At 32.8% G+C, this 26573-nt stretch overlaps 4 protein-coding genes, 1 long non-coding RNA gene and 1 other non-coding gene across 6 annotated transcripts; 3 read left to right on the plus strand and 3 right to left on the minus strand.

Annotated features, from left to right (window-relative positions):
• The first annotated feature begins 1849 nt into the window (after positions 1-1849).
• On the plus strand, positions 1850-3557 carry LOC126677966 (uncharacterized). Its single transcript, XM_050372788.2, has 2 exons — positions 1850-2927; positions 2999-3557. Exons 1-2 carry the CDS (start codon positions 1872-1874, stop codon positions 3194-3196), a joined length of 1254 nt encoding a protein of 417 aa, XP_050228745.2. The 5' UTR covers positions 1850-1871; the 3' UTR covers positions 3197-3557.
• Positions 3558-4776: 1219 nt separating this feature from the next.
• On the plus strand, positions 4777-5630 carry LOC126678685 (E3 ubiquitin-protein ligase SINA-like 10). The gene is made up of 2 exons (XM_050373580.2): positions 4777-4863; positions 4950-5630. The coding sequence occupies exons 1-2, from the start codon at positions 4777-4779 to the stop codon at positions 5628-5630; spliced, it is 768 nt and encodes a 255-aa protein (XP_050229537.1).
• Positions 5631-7062: 1432 nt separating this feature from the next.
• Positions 7063-9239, minus strand: LOC126678686 (uncharacterized). Its single transcript, XM_056105557.1, has 4 exons — positions 8598-9239; positions 8136-8410; positions 7343-7427; positions 7063-7247 (listed from the first exon to the last, which is right to left on the minus strand). The coding sequence occupies exons 1-4, from the start codon at positions 8656-8658 to the stop codon at positions 7063-7065; spliced, it is 606 nt and encodes a 201-aa protein (XP_055961532.1). The 5' UTR covers positions 8659-9239.
• Positions 9240-10363: 1124 nt separating this feature from the next.
• On the plus strand, positions 10364-10447 carry TRNAL-CAA (transfer RNA leucine (anticodon CAA)). The gene has a single exon. It is a non-coding gene; the product is annotated as a tRNA-Leu (tRNA).
• A 2375-nt stretch (positions 10448-12822) lies between these two features.
• Positions 12823-13393, minus strand: LOC126678687 (nuclear transcription factor Y subunit C-3-like). Its single transcript, XM_050373582.2, has one exon. The coding sequence runs from the start codon at positions 13159-13161 to the stop codon at positions 12823-12825; it is 339 nt and encodes a 112-aa protein (XP_050229539.1). The 5' UTR covers positions 13162-13393.
• Positions 13394-17983: 4590 nt separating this feature from the next.
• Positions 17984-20404, minus strand: LOC126676659 (uncharacterized). The gene is made up of 2 exons (XR_007640369.1): positions 19977-20404; positions 17984-19426 (listed from the first exon to the last, which is right to left on the minus strand). It is a non-coding gene; the product is annotated as an uncharacterized LOC126676659 (long non-coding RNA).
• Between the last annotated feature and the right edge of the window lie 6169 nt (positions 20405-26573).

The following is a 26573-nucleotide window of genomic DNA, read 5'->3' on the forward strand; positions in this document are numbered from 1 at the left end:
AGGGGCTAAATGAGGAGCTGAACGAGGGGCAGAAAGATGGGGTGAGTGAGGGCCAAATGGAGGGGCCAAACGACGACGAGCATGGGCAGATGGGAATAGATGAGGTTAGTGAGGGGCTTTATAATGGGTTACCTGCTAGTGATGGGATGTGGAACGAAGGGGACCTTGGCGAGGTCAATCAAGAAGCTAATCAGAGGGGCCCTGCTGCTGATCTGCAATGGGAACCTGAGAGGCCAAGTCAGGTTGAGGACCAGTGGCAAAAATGGGGGAACTTCGATGAGTTGTTAGATGGCCTTTCAGCTGAGCTTCGGGTGCTATTCGACATGCCCAGTGAAAGAGAGAAGGATGTTCCTGAGGGAGTTGTAAATGAAGAACAGAATGTGCAAGAGGAAGGGGGGCATGTGGATGCAGAGCAGAATGTGGAAGAGGAGGTGGGGCATGGGGATGCAGAGCAGAATGAGGAAGAGGAGGTGGGGCATGGGGATGCAGAGCAGAATGTGGAAGAGGAGGGAGGGCATGGGGATGAAGAGCATATTGATGATTACATAGTTGACCCCGACTACGATATATGGGATGATGACGACGATCTCTTGACAGAGCTGAGATCAACAGGCCAACTACACGGAGAGTCATCAGTTCCAGTTCAAGATGGGGATGAACACGATGTTCAATCAACACAGAGGTCTGGTGGCAGACCAAGGGGTAGTTCACAGCCAGAATTTGGGCCAGGTGGTGTAGAAAGAACCATAAATCCGGATTTGAATGAAGCTGAGTCGGACTATATTGCATCGGATGACAACAACACAGCCTCTGATTCTGATGGTCAAACGGGTGCGCGGTTTAACAGGTTCGATGAGGAGGCTGCGAGAGCCAATCCCTCGTTCACCGAAGGAATGTTGTTTGATAATAGGCACCAGTTCAAGAAGGCCTGCAGGGAGTGGGGAATAGTCAACAGGTATCAAGTTTGGTTCCCCACTAATGAGAAGACGCGGGTTAGGTGCAAGTGCTATGCCAAGTGTGGTTTTTTCGTCTTCGCTTCAAAACTAGATATGGCAAATCCGGAAGACGAGACATTCCAAGTGAAGAGCTTTTTCTTGGAACACACTTGTCCTAAGAGGACAACCAACTTCCACGTCACAAGTTCGTATCTGGCAGATAGTTTTTTGGAGGAGTTCAGAAACAATCCCGACTATACCCCTGAGCAGTTTAAGGGCAAGATCCAAAGAGAGCTGAAACAGAACATCCCAATCCAGAAAGCAAGAAGAGCTAAGAGGAAGGCTTTGGATAAGTTGGAGGGGGATGAAGATGGACAGTATGAGAAGATGTATGACTACAGGAGGGAGGTCCTTAGAACAAATCCTGGCAGCACTGTCGAGTTTAAAGAGCCGAGAGGGAAATTTCAAGGCATGTATGTCTGTTTTGATGCGATGAAGCAGGCTTTCAGGAATGGCCTTAGGGAGATTGTGTGCCTTGACGGTTGTTGGCTCAAGGGAAAGTATGGGGGTCAGTTGCTTTCTGCAACCGGTATTGACCCGAATGATTGCATGTACCCCCTTGCAATGGCGTGGGTGAAGGTGGAGAACACAGATTCTTGGACGTGGTTTATGGAGCTGCTGAAGGCGGATCTGCACTTGGGCAACAGCACAGTTTTTATGTCTGATAAACAGAAGGTAATTTCTTTAATCCAGAAGCTTGTTTTGTTTCTTGCTCTCTTTGGTGTATAATGTGCAGTTGATGTTAGGATAAACTCTAGGGATATTTGTAGATGACATATTCATAGTTAAAGGTCCACACTGAATGAGTTTAAAATGTTTAGTGTCCACTGCTGATTTGAAATTTGTAATCCAGGGTCCATAGTTGATCATTCTGTTATGATGGTTCACATGCAGGGGTTGGTCAACGCCGTGAAGAAGCTGTTTCCCTATTCTGAGCATAGGTTCTGCTGGAGGCATCTATGGTCAAATTATAGGTCCACATTTCACCATCAACACTTGAAGCCTCTGATATGGAACATTGGGATAGCTTCTTACAAATCCAAATTTGTTGCGGCAATGAAGGTTTTGGAAGACAGCCATGCAGAGGCATACGCGTGGATTAGTGCTAGACCAAGAGAGCATTGGTCTAGGTACTATTTTGGTACAGAAGTGAAGTGTGACATTCTCCTCAACAATCTGGCCGAGGCGTTCAACAAGTACATCCTGGCTGCCAGAGTGAAACCAATTTTGACCATGTTCGAAATGATCAGAACCCAGCTCATGAAGCGGATATATGACAAGCAACTTTTGGGGAGTAAATTTCAGACTGATGTGTGCCCTAAAATTTTAAAGAAGCTTGACAAGATCATCGATGAGGGATGGAAGTACACCGCAACCCCTACCGGCGGCCCACAAGTTCAAGTTAGTGGTCCCGGGGGGCAGTTTGTGGTGAATTTGCCTGAAAGAACTTGCACCTGTAGAAGATGGGACCTGACTGGGATTCCATGCGTCCATGCCTGTGCTGCTATTCATGAGAACAATGAACACCCACGGCGGTACATTGATGACTGTTATAGCAAAGCGGTGTACGAGCGAGTTTATAGCTTTGTTATCAATCCCATGAATGGGGCTGATATGTGGGAAACAGACCCAAACCCCTTCAATATCATACTCCCACCCTCACCAGTGCAACAAAAGAAGAGAGGGAGAAAGGCAACGGTAAGGCGACTGGAGGCTGAGGAGCTTGAAAAGCAGGCTGCCGAGAAAGCAAGCGACGCACAAGCGACGAGGGCCAAGTTATCACGAAAGGGGCGTCTGCGAATTAAGTGTAGCGAATGTGGACAGTTTGGGCACAATATCAGGAAACATTTAAAGGAAAGAGGTCAAGCTTCGGGTGGAGGTGAACAGCAGCCATCTGTAAATGAAGGTGAAGGACCAATGGCAGAGAGTGAAGTAAGTAACTTTCTGAAATTTCGGTTGCCTGTGTAAGTACAATCTCCCTTCTAATTGTGTTTTTGTTGTAGGCTACTACTGAAGTGCCGCATGCGTCCCCAGCACACCAGACATTGCCATCTGAAACAGAAGCTGCTTGTAATCTTGACAGCCAAACGAGTGCAGTTGATGATGGTGCTCCACCCAAAAGACAGCGCAAGAAGAAGAGTAGTACAGAAGCGTCTGAAAGATACAAGGAACATCTGAGGAAAAGACCTAGGCAGGGCTAGATTTATTTTGTGCCTAGATAATGTTTATTTTGGACCTTATATTTTGTGCCCAGATACTGTAACTGAATCTGTCCTCAACATGTGGGTTATATTTATGTAGATTATATTTCTTGTCTATTTATGTAAAGATACAAGGAACATCTGTGAATTTCTTGTCTATTTATGTAAATTATATTTCTGTCTATTAATTTGCCGTTTTGTGATATATGATGATGTCAGTGAGTAGATAGGAATACTGCCATTCAAGTGCAGATTCTAAACAAATATTACTAATCAATCATGGACCCTGAGATTTGATAAATTGTTATCCATGGCCCTCATAGTATATAACTTATCCACCGTGGACCTGTATATTATACGTTTCATCACGCGTGGACCCTAATGTTTAGATATACGATCATCAATGGCCCTTTAGTTATTAATTGATATCAGCATGGCCTACTTTTGAATTTTAACAGCGCCCCACATAAATAGTCAATAAGTAGCTGGTTTTCTTATTTCGTTCTTCGTTTCCATCTCTCACCCATCGCTTACTACTTAGACTTCTAGGGTTGCAAAATTCCGATCTGTATTTTAACACGTCCGCAAATGGAACGGGTATCTCCACCAGTGGTTTGCGAGTGCGGCATCCCATGTCGTTTACAAATTTCGTCAACGGATAGAAACCCAACTAGAAGATTTTACACTTGTTCAACTGTAAGTAATTGATGTGCTTTACTGCATGTACTTAGCCTTTATTTCTTTGTTCAAATTGTTGCATGTCTGAAGCCTTTATTTTTTCGACCTAAATTTGCCAGAATCAGTGTGATTTTTTTGCCTGGCTAGAGAATGACATGCCTTACCAAATGTCGGTGGTCCGAAACTTGAAACTTGACCTCCATGTCATGACTGTTGAACTGGAGGAGGTCAAAAGTTTGCTTGCTGCTAAAAAGGACGAGTTCCAGGGATTGAAGGAGTCCCATGAAATGTACATAGACGAAAATCAGGGATTGAAGGAGTCCATTGAGATGTATCGCGATGAAAATGGAATCTTGTTTGAGGAAAGCGGTCTACTTTTTATGGAGATAGACATACTGAAGGGCCAGATCAAGGACATGGAGGTCAAGTATGCAGACTTGGAGAGGTCAACCAGGATCATGAAGTTTGGTTTTTGTGCTGCTTGTGCAGTTGCAGGATGCAGTGTAGGCTTGCATTGCATGAGGAAAAATTGAATAATTATTAACAGATGTAATGTTGTTTCGTTTAATGTAATGTTGCGTATTATTAATGAAAAAAACTTGACTTGTCTTATCATTAATTTTGTACAGTAATTATTAATTTACTACAGTAATTATTATAACTACTGACTTGTCTCATCATTAATTATGTTTACGAAACCCAACAAACCCATCCGTTGGTCATTAAGTATATACCCTTTGATTACCCCCATTAAGTACATCCACTGACTTGGGAAACAACACGATGGTTAGGTTGAATATGAAAAGACAAGTATCCAACTTATTTAAACAAGTTATCATGCTTAATTACAACCGACTTGCTTCTTACAAAGATCATTCTTCATATTAAAAGAAAACAAAGCTATGTCTGATAATATAGTTCGTTCATTTAATCTTGAAGTTATGGATTGCCCCATCTGCTGCGAACCGTTAATTCCTCCAATTATTCAGGTTTTTTACATTTCATTTATATGTTTTCATTTTTTGAATTTTTTGGTTAGTTTATTGTGTATCATATAACATTTTATTTTCTTCAGTGTGAGAATGGCCACACAACTTGCAGCACATGCTCTGTGAAGGTTAAAAATTGCCATTCTTGCACTTTGCCCATAGGATCAATGAGAAATCGGGCGATGGAAGCGGTCGTGGAGGCTGTTACAGTGTTTTGCCAGAACAAAATTTATGGATGCACTGAAAGCTTCAGTTACGACGCAAAGACAAAACACGAGAAGTACTGTTCCTTCGTACCGTGTTCATGCCCGCTTCCAGACTGCACCGTCAAAGGGTCGTCCAAAATGATTTATGGTCACTGCAAAGAGATGCATGCAGATTCTTTTATACCATTTCATTTTGGACGTAGATTTGGTGTTTCTCTGAACTTGGATGATAGGGGCTTACTTCTCCAAGAGGACACATCAGACACTGTGTTTGTTCTGAACAACACAACGTCTTCTTATGGGAATATTATAACTGTCTTTTGTCTGGGACCAATGTCAAACGGACGCTGCCCTTATGACATCGAAATAAAATTTACTGAATCCTCCGTTGACAGGTTTCATTCTTCTACGAAGAATTTTCAAGACACCAACAGTTACTACCGTTCGTTGACAGGGTTACTTATTGATAGCAGTGATCGTGATTTTTTTCCTGACGGGTTGGTAAAGATGGAGCTTTGTGTATGTCGATCATGGGAGCTTGGTTTGGAGGATGACATTTAATGACAAGGATGCTGCCCGAAGTCAAATTCTAGGTCTTGATGATGTATTAAGTTTTTGTGTCGTAACTTTGTTTAGAAAACTGAGAATATATAAGTTAGTTTTTTTGTAGTAACCTTTTCTGTTTGTTTAATATGTAAGACTTTTGATCAGTATGTGTTTTAACATAGACGTAATATACTAATTATTGTATGTTTCTTAACATATTATTTTTAGGGTCTTTACTTGATTACATAATACACGATCAGGGTCCTTGGTTGAACAAATAAATAACGTTTAAGGTCCACAACTGAACACGGTCCTAAAGTTCAGGGTCCACGTATGATCGTTAAGTTTAGCTTCCTAAAAACCAAACCAACCAACACGTACAAACACAAATAATAAACGGGAATATCATAAGCAAACAAACAATAACGACCAATTCACAATAATAAACGGGAATATCATAAGCAAACAAACAATACTTCTCCAACATTTAATCAACCAGTGCAAAAATATAAATTCTCAGTATTAATATTAATTGCAAAATAAATATTAACCTAAAAGGTTACAACTGTTGAAGCATAACTTTGCACAAACAAGGTAACTCAAGTGTGTCAATCTTCAGTCTGAACCACCAGACTGCTGCTTCTCCAGGGGTTCATCAACAACTTCAGGTTCATCAACAACTTCACTTTGCAGCACCTCCACTGGTTCACCAGGACTTTCAATCTGCAGCACCTCCACTGGTTCACCGGGACCTTCAATCTGCAGCACCTGCACTGGTTCAGCCTCAGCAACAGCCTGCAGCTCCAATGCATCATCCCCATCTTCAAGTTCTTTCAACTCAAATAATGTTTGTCCAAATACAGGCCTTAGGTTGCACACGTCATCACAGCTTAACTTCCTAACATACACATCAACACTACCATCTTGTGCCGGCTAATAATCACCCACGGCCCCTGACTTTAGGGGTACCTTACGACAAACCCCCTGATAAAAAAAAACGATCAGTAAACCCCCTAATCTTTGTGGCGGCGCTCGCTAAACCCCTTTTCGCATAAATTGACCAAAATACCCTTCAAAACTGTAAATAAATACAAACAAACCAGACAACTTCAATCTAACCACACTTAAAACCGACTCAATCAAATCAAACCAAACAAATCTAATCAAACCTAAATTTATTTAAAAATTAAATAAATAATTATTTTTAATTTAAATAAAAAAATAAAAAAAAATACTTTTTTTAATTCATGCCGGTGAGCAGACCCACCGCGGTGGGTCTGCTCACCGGAGAGCAGACCCACCACGGTGGGTCTGCTGTGCAGCAGACCCTCTGTGCAGCATTTCTCTTTTTCTATCTGTTCCGTGCAGCATTTCATTCTTCATTTCTCTTAAATGGGTCTGCATAATTTCTCTTTTTCTATCTGTTCTTGATCACAAGTTTTCAGCCTTAAACACCATCAACCCAGTTCTTGATTCGTATTTTACAGAGATTTTTTCTTGTTCTTTTTCCACTTTTAATGGGCTTCATGGTCTCTGCATCTAAGCAAAAGAAATATACCCTTTTCTTGAATTTCTCATTTCTTTTAGTTACATCTGTTTTCTTCATTACCCATTTCAATTCTGCTGAAATTTCTGTAATTTTAAAAAAAAGTTCAAAACTTTCTAATGAAATTAGAGTTTGTAACGAGTTTCCAAGCGAAGGAGATTACAAAACCAAGTGCAATTACCTAAAGACCCACGATCCATGTGTCTCTCAAGGCTACATAAACTACCTCCATCTCTTCTACTGCAAAGAGCAGACCCACGGTGGGTCTGCAAATAGCAGACCCACCGTGGGTCTGCTTCAAAGAGCAGACCCACCGTGGGTCTGCTTCAAAGAGCAGACCCACCGGCGTGGGTCTGCTCTTTGCAGCAGACCCACGCCGGTGGGTCTGCTGCACAGAGCAGACCCACGCCGGTGGGTCTGCTGCACAGAGCAGACCCACCGGCCGGTGGGTCTGCTGCACAGCAGACCCATCGTGGTGGGTCTGCTCTCCGGTGAGCAGACCCACCGCGGTGGGTTTAAATTAATTTTAAAAAAAAAAATTAAATTAAAAATAATAACTATTATTTTTTAAAATTAAAGGAGTTATTATTTGGATAATTTTTTTTTCGGCAATGGACGGTGGTGGCCGGAAAAAACCGGCGGCGGCGGGTGAAAGTTTCGGTTGGATGGTTTGATTTAATTGAGTTGATTGGTGATTTAAGTATCATTTGGATGGTTTATATCTGATTTGGTTAGGTGAATGATTTTAGATTTGGTTAGATTAGGTTGGTTTGGTTTTTGTTATTGACCTTAGGGGTATTTTAGGTATTTTTGAAAAAATAAAGGGCTTGGGGCGGTTTTTTGGGGCGGTTTTAGGGTAAAAGGGGTTTAGCTGATCATTAGGTAAAGTTTAGGGGGTTTACGGCAGCTTTTTTTAGATCAGGGGGTTTAGCGTAAGATACCCCTAAAGTCAGGGGCCGTGGGTGATTATTAGCCTCTTGTGCCCCAGCCAGTGCCATGTCCATGACATGGTCATCGTTTTCCATAGGAATTAATTCTTCAGTATACATGCCAGCCCGCCTCCAATAATACATTAGCAATCCCTGAACCTTCAATTCAAGTAACCACTTATCTAGACTATTTAATCCTATATCCTCAATATGAAATTTTCTGACAGCCACATCCTCATTAAAATTACCAAACCATTCAAAGTCTCCATTGTAGTTAAGAATAATTTCAAAGACCTCAAAAAAACGTTCTTCACTAGTAGCTGCGCAAACCAACAAATTTAAAAACAAACAAACAATTTTCAATTACTGAACAAGTAAAACCCAAACTGAAACAACATCAAATGACAAACTAGAAACAAAATACCCGCAAAAAACAACATCCCATAAAAAATCAACCCCAAAATTCAAAATAATAAAAAAAAATAACAGAGACCAGAAAAATCATACCTTTTCGTTTCTTCCCTTCTCTTTCTTCTTTTCCCAATTTCGTCGTTTTTTTGGATCCCATTTTCTGAAAATTAACAGAGACAGACAAGACAAAAATTTAAAAACACTTCGGTAAATGAAAGACAATGTTGAACAATGGAGGAAGAGTGGGGAAGAATGCGAGAAAAATGAGAAAGATTGAGAGAAAAATGGGAAAGGAACTAACCCTAGGTCAGTGTCAGCGAAGAAACGAAAAAGCGGCAGTGAGGGGGAGAAGACGAAGCGTGGCGAAAATATTTGAAACGAAAATAGTGAAACGGAAGTGAGGGGAGCGAGTGGGGAAAAGGAAAAGTAGGAGAGAGAAAAAAATAAATTACCGCGGTTACTTTTCATTTTTTTTTTTTTTTTTTTTAATAAAAAGTCAACTGACGCATTCTTACACAAGCAGCAGGTGTCAGACATGCATGCAGGGGGGACAGGCGCCGCCATTTGGTGTCCGGACGAGAAATTGGATGCCACGTCGACAGAAAACGAAAAAAACGGCGATATTTGGTCTTAGGGGGTTTTGTGAGCGCCGCCTCAAAGTTCAGGGAGTTTACTGCCCGTTTTTTTACTTCGGGGGGTTTAGCGCCCGCACCCCCAAAGTTGAGGTGCCATGGGTGATTATTAGCCCGTCTCACCTATCGAACCTCTGAACTTGTTAAATAATCCGATTTAACCCCTAAACTTGATAAATACGAAAATATTGAACCCCTCCGTGCCACCTGTCACTTGAAACATTCTAGAAGAAATTGTGTACGGAGGGGTTCAATGTTTACGTTTTTATCAAGTTCAGGGGTCAAATCGGATTATTTAACAAGTTCAGAGGTTCGATAGGTGAGACGTTAAGTTTAGAGGTTAAATGGGTAAAGGGGTATAAGTTCAGGGGTCAAACTATGTATTCAGCCAATTAAATTCATACTACAGAAAATGGCAAGATTCCTAGAACATTACGATAGCGGACAAAAGTGATGAACTGAACTGAAACAGAAAAGACAAGAAATAAACAAAAACAAATAAAAACCAGCAAACAGATCACAGATGCCTGAAATCTAAAATTTGGATTCAGCACATGCACTGTTATAACTCCCATCTCCATATATATATGCCTTACACGCCATGCATGCAAATAAAACGACCTCGTTTTATTTTCTCGAAAAACAAACTGCACACAGCTTCTTTCGTCAAACAAATGGGCTGATCTCGCCCATCGTATATAGTAATACTAATACTAGCTACGTGTTCACTTTTATTATAAATACTCTAATCTTCTTGAATATTCTTTTTAAACTTCAATTTCTTACCCTGCTTGTTCTCGATCTACATTTTTTTCCTCTTCTGAATATACTCCATGGATGTTTTTATTCCTGAGGATTATATTATGCAACGAAGAATTGAGAAAAGGCTAGCTGCCGGAAAAATGTTGAAGGATCATCAGCTAAGGAAGAGAGGTGTTAATGAGGAGAAAAATGTCCGGTCACCGGCGCCACCGTTTATTAGATTATCATTAGAGAATGAGTTATTGCGCGATAGTGAAAATTCTACCTTTAGTTGTTTCTCACCATAATTCATACTACTTTTTATAAGATTTTTATTAATTAATGTAGGCGATATGCAATGTTATATTAGATGAGTAATTTAGTAAAGTTTTATTATGGCTGTGGGTATTCATCGTTTGCTTCTCTCATTGTTTTAGCAGTGTGCATCTCTAATTGTCATTAATGTTAAACCAGACTGTTAAGCATCAAGTCAGGATGGCCGAGTGGTCTAAGGCGCCAGACTCAAGTTCTGGTCTTCGTAAGAGGGCGTGGGTTCAAATCCCACTTCTGACATTTTCCTTTTTTATTTTTTCTCAAAATCGAGAATAATTAAAATGAACCAGGAATCCCTTTAGAAATCCGTCTATATTACATTTTTTATTTTAATTATTTAAAAAAATTATGTTAAATTTGAATAATAGACAGGTCCCAAGTTTTTTTTCTTTAATTTGAATAAAAAAAGTACATATTTCTTAAGAAAGAAAAAGGCAGGAAAATTGTTCCACTGTAAATCTTTATGAAAATAGTACATACTTTTAAGTTTGAATATTATATTTCTATCAATATATGCTAATAATATGTACACTGAAAAAATAAATTAAAATAGAGAAATCACAATTTAAAAAATAGTTGCTGACTATTAAAAAAATGATCATTCATTTCTCTATTCTAGTTCCGCCTTTAGTGGACACAATACAATTATCTGCTTAGTGATTCAGCTTAGTAGTCTCATTGGAAATTTTTGAATTAGCTAGCTAGTTTAATTATGAAGTCACTTAGCAACATTTAACCTTATTATATATTTATTTTGCAATACAATAAAGACATGAGGTTAAAATTGCATTGCAACATGTATACAAATTCTTATACTAGTATACTCCAAAGACACATTGAAAAAAAAACAGTATTTGTCCATTAGCTATGAATTGCTTGCTAGTATCATCAATTACTTTTACGGGTTAAAATTTTAGGGTTAATTACATATAAAATCACCACCTTTACACGAAATTGTAAAAATAACACGACCTTTAAAACGTGGCAATTCAGGGCACCAACTTTCATTTCTTTTCAAAAATAACACGGACACATTTTTAGTGGCATTTTTGCTGACGTGGCGTGGCACGTGGCACTCTCATCGGGTGTCCAAGTCAGCAAAATTTTATCAAAAAACGTGCCTATGTTGTTTTTAAAAAGAAATGAAAGGTGATGCCCTGAATTGACACGTTTTAAAGGTCGTGTTATTTTTGAAAATTCGTGTAAAGGTGGTGATTTTATATGTAATTAACCCAAAATTTTATGTGGTTTCATTTGTTATATATGAAAAGTGAACTTTAATTGTTATATATATTAATTTATACCTTTCGAGCAATGAACACGTTAGATTATCATATAAAGTTTTGTTGCAACATAAGTAATCTTTTTACCTGAACTATCATAGTAATATTCTGATGATGTAAAAAGTTTAATTATCAAAATATAATAAATGAAATGATAGTATTTTGTAAATCTCTGTAATTCAGCAAATTAGCGAAAGAAAAACTTAAACCCTTTAAAGTCAACCGTGGATGCAGTGACGGACCCAAGAAGGGTCCAAGGGGGACACTGGGCCCCCCTGATTTTTTCTTCAAAAATTAAGACTAGTTGTGCATGAATAAGAAAACTGAAGTTGTTTGGTTGGGTCTCAATAATGCACCATCATTTCTATAACTCGCTATTTAGATAATGTTACATATATTCATATTTTATTACATATTTTTCTAATTTTGAACATAAAAATTTATAATTTATGTTTTACTTAAGAATTTGTATGAATTTTTTTATTTTTAAAATTTTAAATTCACTTTTTTCTCCTATTTTAAACTTTTTATTGTTAATTTACATACAACTTAAAATTTAATAATTCATACCTTTTTTTTTGTTTTTCTCTTATGTTAATTATACATTTAAAAGATTTATAATTAAAAAATAATGGTGAATACAAAAAATTATAATCATGTTTATCTATTAATAACATTTGTTTCTCTGAAATTATCATAATCATTTAAATAAATAAAAATTAAAATTTAAACTAAAAAAGTAGAATGAGATTTTTCAAATTAATTAATTACATATATATATATATATAAAGATTCATCTTTTTAAGTTTATCATCAATTTATATTAAATATTTTTCTCTTAAGTAACTCATTATTTCCAAATTTTATAACAAAAAAATAATAATCAAACATTCATGTAGTACTTAAATTAAATTATGTCATTTTATTTTTAATCCTTTTTATCTTATTTTAAAATTAAAATGTTATCTTAATAATTTATTTGTATGAATTTTTTTATATATGAAACGATATTATAAAGGATAACTAAGTCATGTAAGAGAATAATCAACATTGTTAGATCAATATATGCATAAATACCATGGAAAAGTTAAAATTTATTTTGATTGAAAAAAAATAATCATCTAACGATTCAGGACGACGACATAATATATTAAGCTATTCATAAAATTTGAGAGATCTGGTTCGTAGAGTTCATTTGTTAATTTGGACCCCCCCTGGAAAAATAGTCTGCGTCCGTCACTGCGTGGATGTAGTCAATAATATTACAATACATCATTCAATGCGAAAGTATTTATTATAACGCCGTGAATAAAGTATATATATAAAAAAATCTTATTTTACATCCGACAGCGGAGGATCATCATCGATAGAGTGATGATCAAGTAAGCTAAAAAGAAAATCGAAAATATCAGTAGCAATAACAGCAGAAACAACATCATCTTTATGAAGAGTTCTTCTCTTGGATTGCATGGTCACCATCCAAGATTTCTTCGTAAGTTCTTCAATGAAAAGCTCACAAGCTTTTGCAAACACAATGGGAGCTTCCCCAGAAATCATCTTGACATCATCTCCAGATTTCTTCATTATTTTCTTTATTCTTGCTAATGGCAGACAGTGTGGTCCACTTCTTCCTGATAATAATAATCCTGAGTATGTCCCCGCTTGCCTCATTATATTCTTGATTTAGGGTTCTTGATTTTATTATCAGTTAGAGGTTGGTGAGTTAGTGCATGAGAGGGTATTTAAACTGTTTGAATTTGATTAGTTAACTTTTAATTAAGGTGTTAATGGCCGGCTGTCTGATTAAGGCCGGCTTAAGTATATACTACTAGTCATACGCGTATATTAATTATAAGTATTTTTATTTGATATTTTTGGAATTATTTTTATATGATTAGAATTGGTAATGGTATGCGACTGCAAGTGAGCCATGCTGTATGAAAAATTGAAAACTGATACGGAAGGTAATTTAGTGATTTCGGACGAATTTAACAATTTGCAATGCAAACATGCTGTATGAAAACTGATCAATTGAAATAAATATTTTAATACCATTTTAAATAATTTGCCGTCATTTTCATATAGTTTGAATTTCAAGTTTGAAATTTGAATTTGCCTCAATTAGTATATATAATTCAAAAACCAATAACTTGCCTTGATTAGTATTGTAATCATGGGAGCAGCTTTGAGTTGCACATTGTTAATTCATCTCTGCAGATTCTGATAGACAGTTCTACTGTTGCAATCGTCAGCTTCTTTTGCAAAACTAACCATAAATTATTAATTGTTCGAGTGTTATTGTGGCTAATCCCTCCCCAAAGGACAAATTACTAATTTTTGACAAACCATGTCCAAACAAACTATTAATTCTTGTAAATTAGCTACTCTTTCCTTACAAAATTCATAAACTTATTAAATTTACTAACATAAAAAATCTGTTGCGCCATGTCATTCGTGCAACAAATCAATCATCCGCTAGTTATGTGGAAAAATTAATGATAAAAAAAATAAATAATAATTAATAGATTTCCTATCGCAAATTCTCATTGGCTTGTTGTAAAAATACGTGGCACAACGGTTGTGTGGAATAAACACTCATAATACCCTTATCTGTTCCTCCTTTCTCGATGCCGTATTCTATAGTGTGCTAATTAATGAATCTTGACTTGTGATGGCTTTTGCATTTTTTTGCGATTTATTAAAATTTTATTATACAAAAAGTTATTGTTATACATAATAATTTTGATAATAATATTCACTAGTTACTATTTATGTGACACAATTTATTTTCATCAAACTATATAGTTATTGATATATGTTGGATTATAAACTTATTTTTTAATTATATTATAAGACAATGCTATGGTCGTAATTGATTTATTGCGAGAATAATTTTTCCATCTCATGCGGTCGTTATTGGCTTCCCCAAAAAAATCATTACTGTGGAAAAAATAAAAATCAGTGGAGTAGTTTTTATTTAAATAAATGGTTGTAATTAAAATTAAAATTTATGGTTTTGAAAGTTTGGATCATAAACAAAAAAAGTCAAAATATTGGGGTATTTTTAATAGTTAAGCCTAAATTTATTATTTCATTGATGGATATAACATTGGTAGATCAAAAATTTAATTAAATCATTATAGATAAAAATTATGAGTTTGATGTTCTTTCAATTTGACTCGTTCAACGACTCAGTAGTTGATTTATGATTTAAATAATCACTAAATAGAGTGATGGATCAGCGAATTTTACAATCAAAGAGCTCTGATAACGCGACCAAAGAATAAAATAATTTTTTTTTATTTAATTAAATTTTTTATCTTATGTTTCTTGAATATTTTTTTAGGCAAATGGTTCATCAAATTAAATTTGTACTCTTATTAATTCATTAATGAAATATTCATTATTATATAAAAAGAAATTGGTTGAAAACAATGAAATTCTTTAAAATAGGCAGGTATTAAGCATAGTTGTTCATGGGTTAAGTTTGGATGCTCTTGGGCCGGACTCCACCATCCTGGACTCTTTTAAATGCAAATGTAAATTCGGTTTGAATTTGATTTGTCTAATACTATTTGAAATTGTCAATTTTAACCTATATCTCAATTTTCAGTTCAATTATCTTCATTTGTTTAAATTGAAATAGAAAAATGACAAACGTTATTTTTATATTTGGAATTTTCAGTGATAAAGAGAAATATGAAACAATATTGAATGATATATTGAATTTTTTTAATTCTAATTTAAACAAATTACTATAATTAAAATAAAAAATTAAAGTTAATAATTTTGAATGTTCGGTCCACAAATAAAAAAAAGTAAGGTGTCTTTAGTAGATTAAGCCTTCAAAAAATTATGTCTCCTTTTTAATCTAATGGGCTTTTAGTTTTGGTTTTCATCTAGGTCCAATATCATGCAAGACAATTTATTGAAAATCCAAACAACTTTTCTATATGTTTAATCTCATTTCTATCTTGATTTGTCTCTATTAATGAAAAAAATATTTAGAAAAAAAAAACTATTTTTCCTAGTATGAAAAGATATAGTAAACTGTACTTGTCCAGCTAAATTAATTGAAATCCTGGTAAAGCTATATAAGGTGTCATATCATATGATACAAATGCATGTGAATTTGATACCAAACTCTCTTAATTTGCCTCAAAATCATGAGCTAACACCTCAATTGAAACATAGTCAAACATTTCTTTGATCACATGAGCTTTTTAGGCTTTTAAGTTGTCTTTGCACGTTCTCATTTTCTTTTTATTGGCACTTGAATTATCCAACAATAAGATCTTTGCATCTATCTTGCCTCATCTTTTCTAATTTCATAAATAATTAGAGACTAAATCATGAGGTGGTTTTGAAAGGAAAAAATACTCGATAAATGTGGTTCATTCGGTTAGCTAAGTTCTTAAAACTCTTAAACTTAGCCGATTCAAAAAAATTATTGATTGAACCAAATTAACCGATTGAATTAACCATATTATACCGATTAAATCCGTTGATTCGGTTTAACCAAGCCTTTACTCAACCTAAGGAGTAAACCCTAATGATGAGCCATAAGGTGTGCTTTTATGCACTTAGCTATGGACCCGATTGTTACTCAAAAATAGGGTCGACCACCTTCACGTGAGCACCTTCTATTGTCTCTCATGTGTGGATATATATAGATGCTCATCATTGCTACTAATTACCATATCCCAACTCTTTATATCTTTTACATTTTTTTCTTATCAGAGCTTATTGACACTTTGAACTTTATCTATGTGTCTCTCATGCTCTTCTTCTTAATAAATGGAAGGGATACAAAAGAAAAGAAAAAGTTAAAGAAACTATCTTCATGTGACTATAAATTTATAAAAAGTTTTAAAATATCTAAATTGGTAAGTCTATTGATCTCTTATTCAATCAACCGAAGCAGACGTGGAATGCCGAAATAATCGATTTCGACTTCCACAAAAACACAAACTAAATGAATATTTAATTGATGATTCACATGATAAAATTTATTTGCATTTGGTTCTTTCCTTTTTATTTTCTATTTAATATTTTTTGATAATTTTAGATAGATTTAAATTTGCAATGTCACAATAAATATGAATCTAATTTTGATAATTTATGTCTTAATAATCCACTCTAATATTTAATTTACTCAAAATTTTGAAGGTCCAATATATTATGTAGAATGTATAATAGATAGTACATTTATCTTACAGATTTTAATTTTTAAATAATATTCTTAATAAATAATTTTCTTATCACACTCTCTTTTACTTTTGTCATGAACTATATCCAGCCTTTTGTAAATCAGAAGCTTCTTATCTTATGCGATGGCTTTAGCAAAAGTTGCCAAAGGATCAAATCAAATGTTTATTATTTATTTAATTTATCATAAGAGCTTATAGAGATGTTCCATCTTTAATTTCTCAAAATCAACATATAATTTCTGATCAAATTTTTTCTTTGATTAGATTTTGATTTGATTAATGAACTAATTAATTAATCTGATTTATTGACCCTGACGTATAATTTGTTAATTCAGGCAACTTCTTATATCAAACCACAAGATTGCAATTAGCTTAAACATCAATTAAATTGATTAGGTAGCTCAAAAATGTTGACTAAATAACAACTTACTAATAAATTGAAATAATTTCGTATTAAAATTGGATGATTAAAAGGATTTGTGTTCATTACTCTGATGGATAGAAAGACAATATTTCTTTTGTACTTAATTAATTTAAAATCTAGTTAATTTTATCCTCTCTCTGTTTTAAATTAACAAACATTACTTTTTTTATTTCAAATTACAGGTTATTATTTGTTATTGAATCAGAGTAAATGTAGTATTTTCTGAAATAAATTTATTTTTATTCAAAATGTTTATCAATTTAGAGCGGTGAAGGTATATTGTATTAAAATTAGTGTCTAAAAAGTTATCATGCACCTAGCTTTGATGTGAGATTTGTTTGATGATAGGTTAATTATGAGCCTAAAAAGGTCCCTAAATTTAGTTCAAAATTAATGAAAGTAACATTGAAATGTAATTAGAAATTTCAAGTCACTACAACAAAATGGATTTTTTGTGGCAAGTTTTTTTGCCACAAAATGTTTAAAATTTGACACTGAAATCGTTTGTGGCAAAAATTAATTTTGCCACTGGTTTGCCACTGAAAGTGAGTCACTAAAAGTGTTTATGGCAAATTTAAATTTTGCCACTAATATTACGTTTTAGTGGCAAACTTGATCTATGCCACTAATATAGAAGCCTATAGTGGCAATAATTTTGCCATAAAATTTAATTTTTCTGTGGCATATTTTTATTGCCACTAAATGAAACTGCAATAGTGGCAATAAATATGTGCCACTACTTTCCTTAATTTTGCTACACATTTTATGCCACTAAATTAAGTGACCATCATTTTAGCAGCATTGTGATATAAATAAACACATTAATCACTTTTTTAATTCCCACTAGAACATCGGAAAAAAAATTAAAAAACACATTCATTTTAACTTTGTAAACCAATCCAAACTAGTACAATAATCTTAAATTATCAACTTTGTTCTATTTACTGCACAAGTACAAAAAATTACAATTGAACACATAAATTTATCCTATTCTATGATAGCTCTTCCATCAACAGTTTTCGGATCACTGCCACCAAGATCTACCATCCACCATTTACTTGCTTCTGCTTTAGCTTTCAAATCATCTCCATGCGGATAAATGTTGATCCTCATTAAGCTAGATATATAAAACTAAACATATAATGTAATTATCAAATTAAAATAATCAAATAAGCAAGTTCTGAAGATTATGAAAAAATATAAACCCATTAGTTTGATGTGCTTGATGTCTCATTTAATAAGTATCATCTTGCATTTGACATTGAATAATAACAACACTTAATTTATTCAAACAACATTATTAAAAAAACATATTTCCTTATGCAATACTATCTAAGGGAAAAAATTGTATTGTACCAAAAGAAAATTTTGAAATCTTTTATCTAGGCCTAGCAATAGTAATTATAAGCACACTAGGAAAATTAACTAACAAAAAAGGCCAACAGTTACTCTGATGTTAACTTGCCGGCAGACTACATGGAGATAAGATAACATGGTTTTCAAATGACTCCCAACTTTTACCATCTAATAAGCAGAATGAAATCATTAGTTGCAAATGCTGAGTTATAACATACCTGTTAAGATATGCTGCACAAATGTATCTATAGTGGACATTCTTAATTTGATACTATTGTTTCTTTAACCCACATTGTGAGCCTACAGACAATAAAGTTTACTATGCACACGTGTAGAATGAAAGTTGATTCAAATGCAAGCAGAGAAACTGGACCTGTTTTAGCAACAACCCGAGCCGTCAAATCATAACAATTACAAACCAAGCAGCGGTATGGAATCCTAACATAATTCCTTGCTGAATAAACGTCAAAATGAAACAGTAACTAAAAATTGCATAAATAATAAAATTAGCTATGCAAAATCAAATTAAGAAAAGATTAACCAGACTATAAGAATGAGTACAACCAGGAGACATAAGGGAATTGTCATAATGAGAAGCATCATCTGTGGTGGAAAATGATTGATCAACTAAGATTTGATTAAACTTGAATTGATCAACAACTAATATTAGAAACCATACCAAAACAACCTTACAAAAACAGAGAATCAATCAACTAACAGTAACATATGACTAAACTCTATACTAATTGAATAAACATAACATCAATGTGAAGAGTTTCAAATACAAGATCATATTTTTGTAGTGCATACTATAAACAAGGACACCAACTTCTCACCTGGAAACAAATGGTATTGAATAATCACTAATTTCATGGAAAAACATAATGGAAGGCTACAGTGAAATAATTCGACTCTTACCCTTTTAAAGAAAATTAGGGGTCAAGTTCTGCAAAAAGAAAATTATCCAAGCAGCGATATTAAATGCTTTAAATACAATGTATCATTATCAGTTTCAATTAAAAGTAAAACAAAATCAATTCAAAAGAGCATTTATCTAATGAGTGCACTATACATATTAGTTAGACCAAAATCAATAAAAAAAGAACTGAGTCACCAAAGAGATCATCACCAATTGCAAGATATTGATGAACTAATGGACACTTTTGTTGCCCAATCAGAGAATCTAAAATGATCAGAAGTAGATCAAATAACCTAATTAACATTATTGATTAAAATATGAAAGTTGAACGAATAACCTAATAGTAATTAACTTTATTGATTAAAATTTACAGAGATTGAAATTGGATCAATAACCTAATTTACTTTAAAATTGATTCAATTAATTAAATAATTAAAATAAACTAAGCTAGCATAAAAGATAATTAAAATTTCAAACATCATTATCATTATGCTAAAGCAGTTGTGCTGATCCAATCTGAATAACATCGACTATTAAAGCGAAGGAGAGAAAAAAAAACGAAGTTTCAATGTCTTACTTTATTTTGGAGATGGAGAAGAGAAGCCCGTTTGCAGATGGAGAAGAGAAGCTCGTCAATTTTGCAGATGGAGAAGTGAAGCCCGTTTGCAGATGGAGAAGAGAAGCTCGTCAATTTTGCAGATGGAGAAGAGAAGCTTTCATTACCAATCAGAAACCCTAACAACTGCTTTAACTTTTCACTCCCGCCCTTCACTTTTCATTCCCGCTCTCTACAAATATTTTAGTACCACTATTTTTAGTTTTTTAATGGCAAAAGGTCAAATTTGCCACTAATAAAAAGAGAACAGTGGCATTCTTTTATTTATGCCACCATTGTTTGGAGTATAGTGGCATATTTTGATCTTGCCACAAAAGTTTCCAAATTTATATGAATTAGTGGCAAATATTATTTTCCCACTGCAAATTTGCCACTAAAAATTCATATTGTTGTAGTGAGTGGTCCATTAAATTTTCAGCCAATGTACGAGAGTGGAAGTAATGATGATTATGAAGAACCATGATTAAGAAACTTTCTTATAAAATAGGTGCAAAGGTATGCAAATGTTGACTAGGACCATCTGTTGATTATGATCTCCATCTTATTTCATCTGAAGCATCAACATCTTCTTGTTCCCACAAGCAGGGCGGAACCACGGGGCGGGATGAACGATCATTTTTCAGACCGTCAATATATCCAACTCATGTTGTCTTTTTAATTTTTTAATTGTCTATCGCCCTTCTTCAATCATATGTCATTTATCTCATCTTTCGTACTTTTATTTTTTAAATTTGAAAAAAAAATCGGAGAAAATGTATTAAAGTTTTAATCAAGAACTAATTAGGGCAGGAGTGAGTATATTGTCCTTTTTAAGTTGTTTGATTAAGTCGTTGGAACTTCTTTAATCACCTTTGTAGAGAAAATAAGCAAAGCATGATCTCATTATAGGATTTGTTAGATGGTACTCCCTCCGGTTCATAATATTTATCGCATTTGACTTTAACACAAGAATTAAGAAAACAATTAATATATTTTAATTTGTAAACACTTTTACTAAGTTAACTCTAGTATCATTTATTTTGTCACAGTTAGTAATAAATGAATTTGTTATCCTGTTTTTTCATGGGATAGTGTAATATGAAAAGTTAATGCACTCCACATAAATTTAGAATATCTTTAAACTATAATGTTACAATAGAACTAGAGTATCTTCCATTAATAAATTTTTATTTGTGCTACAATAAATAACCTGACAATTACATAAATATCTATCAGTGTTAGTTTTTATATATCCTACTAAATATATATCCTATGAAAATTTTACGTGGCACCATATAAAATGCATCATGAGTGGCGTGATATGTCATCTCCATCCCTTAAACTATAAAAAATCACTTTTTTTGAAAGAAAATATTTCTATTAAATTAAATCAAAAACAATTACATTTATAAAAAATACACAAAATTGATAAAATCACTCCCGATAATCTAAATTGGAACTGGCATATTGCACTAAAACGTGCGAGATCGTCTTAAAAAAAATTAACATTATCAAACTGCTTCGCTAACTTAGAATAGTCTTCAATAAGCATCTCAGACTTAAAAAGGGTTAGACTCCGAATCTCCAACACCACCTCCATAAAATCCGATTAAACAATAAACTTGTCATTTAAATATAGTAAAAATAATTTTTTTTTGCCATATAGATATATATTTTCATGCGATGTAATTATCAGCTAGTCTAATTTAACATAAATAAAAATATATAAAAATATTTATTTATTATAAAATTATTATTTAAATATACTATTACTAAAATTTAAAAACAGTAATAAAAGAAAGGCAAAAATACTTAAAAATCCCCCACCTTTGACTTTGTTTTCAATTGCACGACCACGTAGGAGAATTTTCAATTACACCCTATTTAGGGTTTTCAGTTTTCGTCTGTACCCCAATTAACTAAAATGACCTCTTTTTATTTAAAAAAAAGTTTAAATTAATCCTTCATATACTAATTTATTTGTTTTTTTCAAATGAAAAAAATAATGATACAATCCCTCTATTTAGTTGGTTTTAATAATTTTATCATTAAATTAATTAAATTATTAATTTTTTTAATTTTGGGGTACAGATGAAAACTGAAAACTCCAAATAGGGTGCAAATGAGAATTTTCCTAGATGGTGGTGGAATTGAAAAAAAGTTTAAAAATGGGGGAGTTTTCAGTATTTTTACCTAAAAGAAAACAAAATCAAGTATCTATCAGTAAAATAATATTCCAAAAAAAAAAAATGTTCCTAACATAAAATGTAGTGGGGATATGTGAATAATGCAGGACAACCATATGGTCATAAATAAAAGAGGCCATATATTAATAGTATCCTATAATTAAAAATTGGAAAATAGTGTGGCCTGAAGTACTATAGTGACACAGTGGCATTGATGGCAATTGTATGCAGAGTCCCACTCTTAGATGTTTATGTGGCTGTGAACATTAATTTAACTTCTCCAGTTGGGCACCAATTCACAATTCACATGTTTTTGTTTCTCAATTCTTAAACAAGGAGCCTCCTAATAAGATTTTAAATGTGAAGTCTTTAATTTATTTGCATATCACATTAATTTAAATTTAGCTAGCAAAGTATTTTGGAGTATATTTAAACTTATAATATTGACTTACAAAGCTAGAAATTACAAAGAAAGAGAACATTGTGAGAGAAGAAAAAAACGGTAGATTATAGAATAAGAAAATGTTAAAATATATTAATTTTTTTTTAAAAAAATGCATATCAGTTGGGAGAGCAACTGCCTATTGTTTCCGATTAGTTTTGTCCTCTGGATGTTGAAATTAATATGATTAATAGTAAATAAACTATTAAATTTGGCCAAATGATAAAAAATGATCAAACTTTTCATTAAAATTTCGCAAAAGTCTAAAATTTTCAATTCTATCCAATTTATCATGAAAAATATGATTCCGTTTCAATTATGTCTAATTACTTGTGGCGCTTACATGACGCTAATGTGGCATTGCCATGTATCAGTGCCACATAAGCAAAATTGTGTAGTTGGACATAATTGAAACGGAATTATGCGTTTCAGGACAAATTGGATAAAATTAAAAAATTTGAACTTTTATGAAACTTTCATAAAAAATTTGGACTTTTTTCATTCGGTCTTAAATTTATATAGTAAACCATATTTAATAATATTGTTTGTGTATAATTCTGTTACTGATTTATATCCAAATAAATATTAAATGAAAGATTTTTTTAGGAGATACTATTGTATAGATAGGGTGGATGAAAAATGAATAGATCGACCAATCGAGTATTAAAAAATTAACCAATAAATCATAATTCAAATGATATAAACGCTAGTCAATAAACTGTTAGATTGCGGGTTTTTTTTTTTTTTTTCAAAAAACGCTTCGCTTCTCATTTATTAAAAATTAAAAGAAAATCTGAGTTTTCTTAATATTTTATTTGTCGGCTCTATGTAACAGTAGCTTATAAAATATTAAATTAAATTAAAAAGAAAAAAATGACGGGGTCCTAAAGATTAGAATTAGGTAATATAGAGAGGGACCCAAATAGAAAGGTTAGTTAGAAGGGGCAGTTTTATGTTAGTGGTGACAATAGAGAGCACCACTCACCAAATGCAAATCCGTGAGAGCACACTAACAGTCTTCAAATGGTGGTGCTGTGTATGCAATGGTATGACTCCCCAAAACTTAGTTCATTCAATTGAAGATATTTTTAAAATTTTACAATGGAAATAAATCTTTAAATTCTGAATTTAACAGTAAAAATAAAAATTGTTGTAAAAAGTTATCTTAGCCTTTAAATTAATAAAACAAACTCGTATAAATCGAACTTAATCTATTTTGAATATTCTATTTAATTCCAAATAAAATTATGCTCTTTTGTTTTCAGAGAGCGCATAAAAATACATTTAAATTTTGTTAACATAATATGTACTTTAAAATGTTTACATTTGCTTTTTTATGTACTTTAAAAATACTGTATTAAAATAGATAGAATCAATTTTATTTAAAGAGTTATGTACACTAAATTATTAGTATACACTGAATTTAATTTATACGAACCCGACTCATAAGTTAAAAAGACCGAAATGACCTTTTGCTCCTTTTCTTTCTCTGCAATCTATTGTGTATATATATGGGTAAGAAGTTAATGGCGGTGGCTGCAAACACAAGCTTTGCATTCACATGGAGTGGCTACCTTTTTTAATTTGTTTTGTTGATTCTAAGTCCTACTGTATTTTTAGTTAGTAAGCTCCACTGTCACACCCTACCCATGATCGGCTTTAAAGCCAAGTTAATGAAAAAGATACAAATAATATACATGAAAGCAACAACCTTTCTATTTTCTTGCAACATATTTTTTATTTTTCTTTTCCCATGGAATGTACAATTATATATCATATATCAATTTCTATTAATGTAAGTATTATTTATTTCATTATTTGATGTGTATTAGATAGGTAGGCCAATCTCATCTATGCCTTCAATTTTATTTGCCTTGTATTTCTTAATTATGAATTTTTATTTTTTCTTATTTAATACATTTATTAACAAACCCTGAAGTAGTTGCCATGTAACAAATATTACATATATCTAAAAATTACATGTGTAATTATGGATAGGGGTGTGCATTCGGTTAAACCGAACCGACCGAACCGAAATTTTTGGTTTTTTAAGAAACTGAACCGAACCGAAATTCTGAAAAATTTAATTTTTCAAACCGAACCGAACCGAACCTGTCGGTTCGGTCGGTTATTTCGGTTCGATTCGGTTTTTCGGTTCGGTTTACGTGTAAAAGTGACTGAAATTTTTTTACTCTAAAAATCGAACCGAACCGACCAACCGAAAATATTCTACCTTTTCAAACCGAACCGAACCGAATTTGTCGGTTCGGTTCGGTTATTCGGTTTCGGTCGGTTTTTGCACACCCCTAATTATGGATATAAATCCTTTGTGTTTTTTGTTTTGAATCTGATCATTACATTGATAAATTGAGCTTTTATTTTTTTTTAACTAAATTAGTTACTGAACTTTTAAAAATTATATTAATATAGTCATCATATATTTTGCTAATTCAGACTAACCAAAATTTAATTAACATTTTATGTGGGTAAAATAATATCTAAATAGATCATATTTGAGACCAAAGTTTACATTGTACTAGTCAACATTTTGGTGAGTAATTTGAGATCCATTGTGCATAATGTAATACATTTTACTATTTTTGGATCTAATTTTACATGTTTAATTTTTGGCGAGACTAAATCGATTAGGAATATCACCATAATATAAATTTTTTAAATATTATGATCTAATTTAGACAAAAAAAATACTAGTTTAGACACTAAACTGATACATTTAAAAAGAATTATACATTACTATTCTATTATTATTATTATTAACACAATTTAAAGGAAGACCAGAAATAAAAGTATAATTCATTTATTTAGAACCATTAAAAGAATTAGGACATAAGACTTACTAGAAATAATAAAAATACTGTTGATACCCTAATTAGATATTTGCGAGACAAGACAATTAAAATAGTGATTGGTAGCATAACTTCAAATAATGCTTCATTCTGAATCATCTATTGTACTCTTTTTTTCTTTTTTTCAGGAATGTTTTGTTGTACTTGTTGTTATAAATTTTAAGTTTAAATAAATTTATTTCTCACCCAACTTATAACAATATTACCAAACGGCAGGTATATATATATATATATATATATATATTACATGTTAATAAATTTATGCATGATTCAAAAATAAAATTATATTAAAATATTTGCTAAAACGTACACACATTTTTTTAGTAATACTTCAAAAAAATATTGCACTAACTACTTTAACCAGTACCAACGAGCTATTAGGGATGTGCATTCGGTTTTTCAGTTTGGTTAGAAAGTGGAATTATTGAAATCGATCGATTTCTTAAGAATTTAAAAAATGCACCAAATTTTGATAAAAAAGTTCGGGTTGGTTTTACCTAAAAGATAAAAATAATACCTCTTTTTTAAAAAATTGCTCTTAAAAAATATTAAATTTAATATTCAAATTTAAGTTAAATTATAATGTTTTATACACGATATCACTTAAATATAAAAGAGAATAATACTATTTTATAAAAAAAATAATAGTAATTTTTTTAAAAAAGTTAACAAATTAAATAATATTGTTTTTTAACATAAAAAATTAAAACTAAACCGAACCGACATGCATAAAAAATTCATAATATTAAAAAGGTACCGACCATTTTTGGTTTGGTTTATGCACAATTTATGAATTGTATCTCAAATGATATAGGTGTTGGGCAACAAACTGTTTAGGTCGTGGGTTCATATTCTCCCGCAACGTTTTTCTCTCTCCAATTATCAAGAAAACTACTTTTACTTGTTTAGAGAATAAAAAATATGGACTCCCGTAACTTTTTATCTTATCAAACAATTAATTTTATTAAATTTTAAAATAAAATCTACAATTTATTCATCTAATAATACTTTATTGTTCAAGGGTAGTGCTATTTCCAAAGCAAGATTTGACAAGGACAGAGCAAATCTTTTTGTTATGACAAAT

Source organism: Mercurialis annua, linkage group LG4, assembly GCF_937616625.2.
Source record: "Mercurialis annua linkage group LG4, ddMerAnnu1.2, whole genome shotgun sequence".
Taxonomy (NCBI): Eukaryota; Viridiplantae; Streptophyta; class Magnoliopsida; order Malpighiales; family Euphorbiaceae; genus Mercurialis; species Mercurialis annua.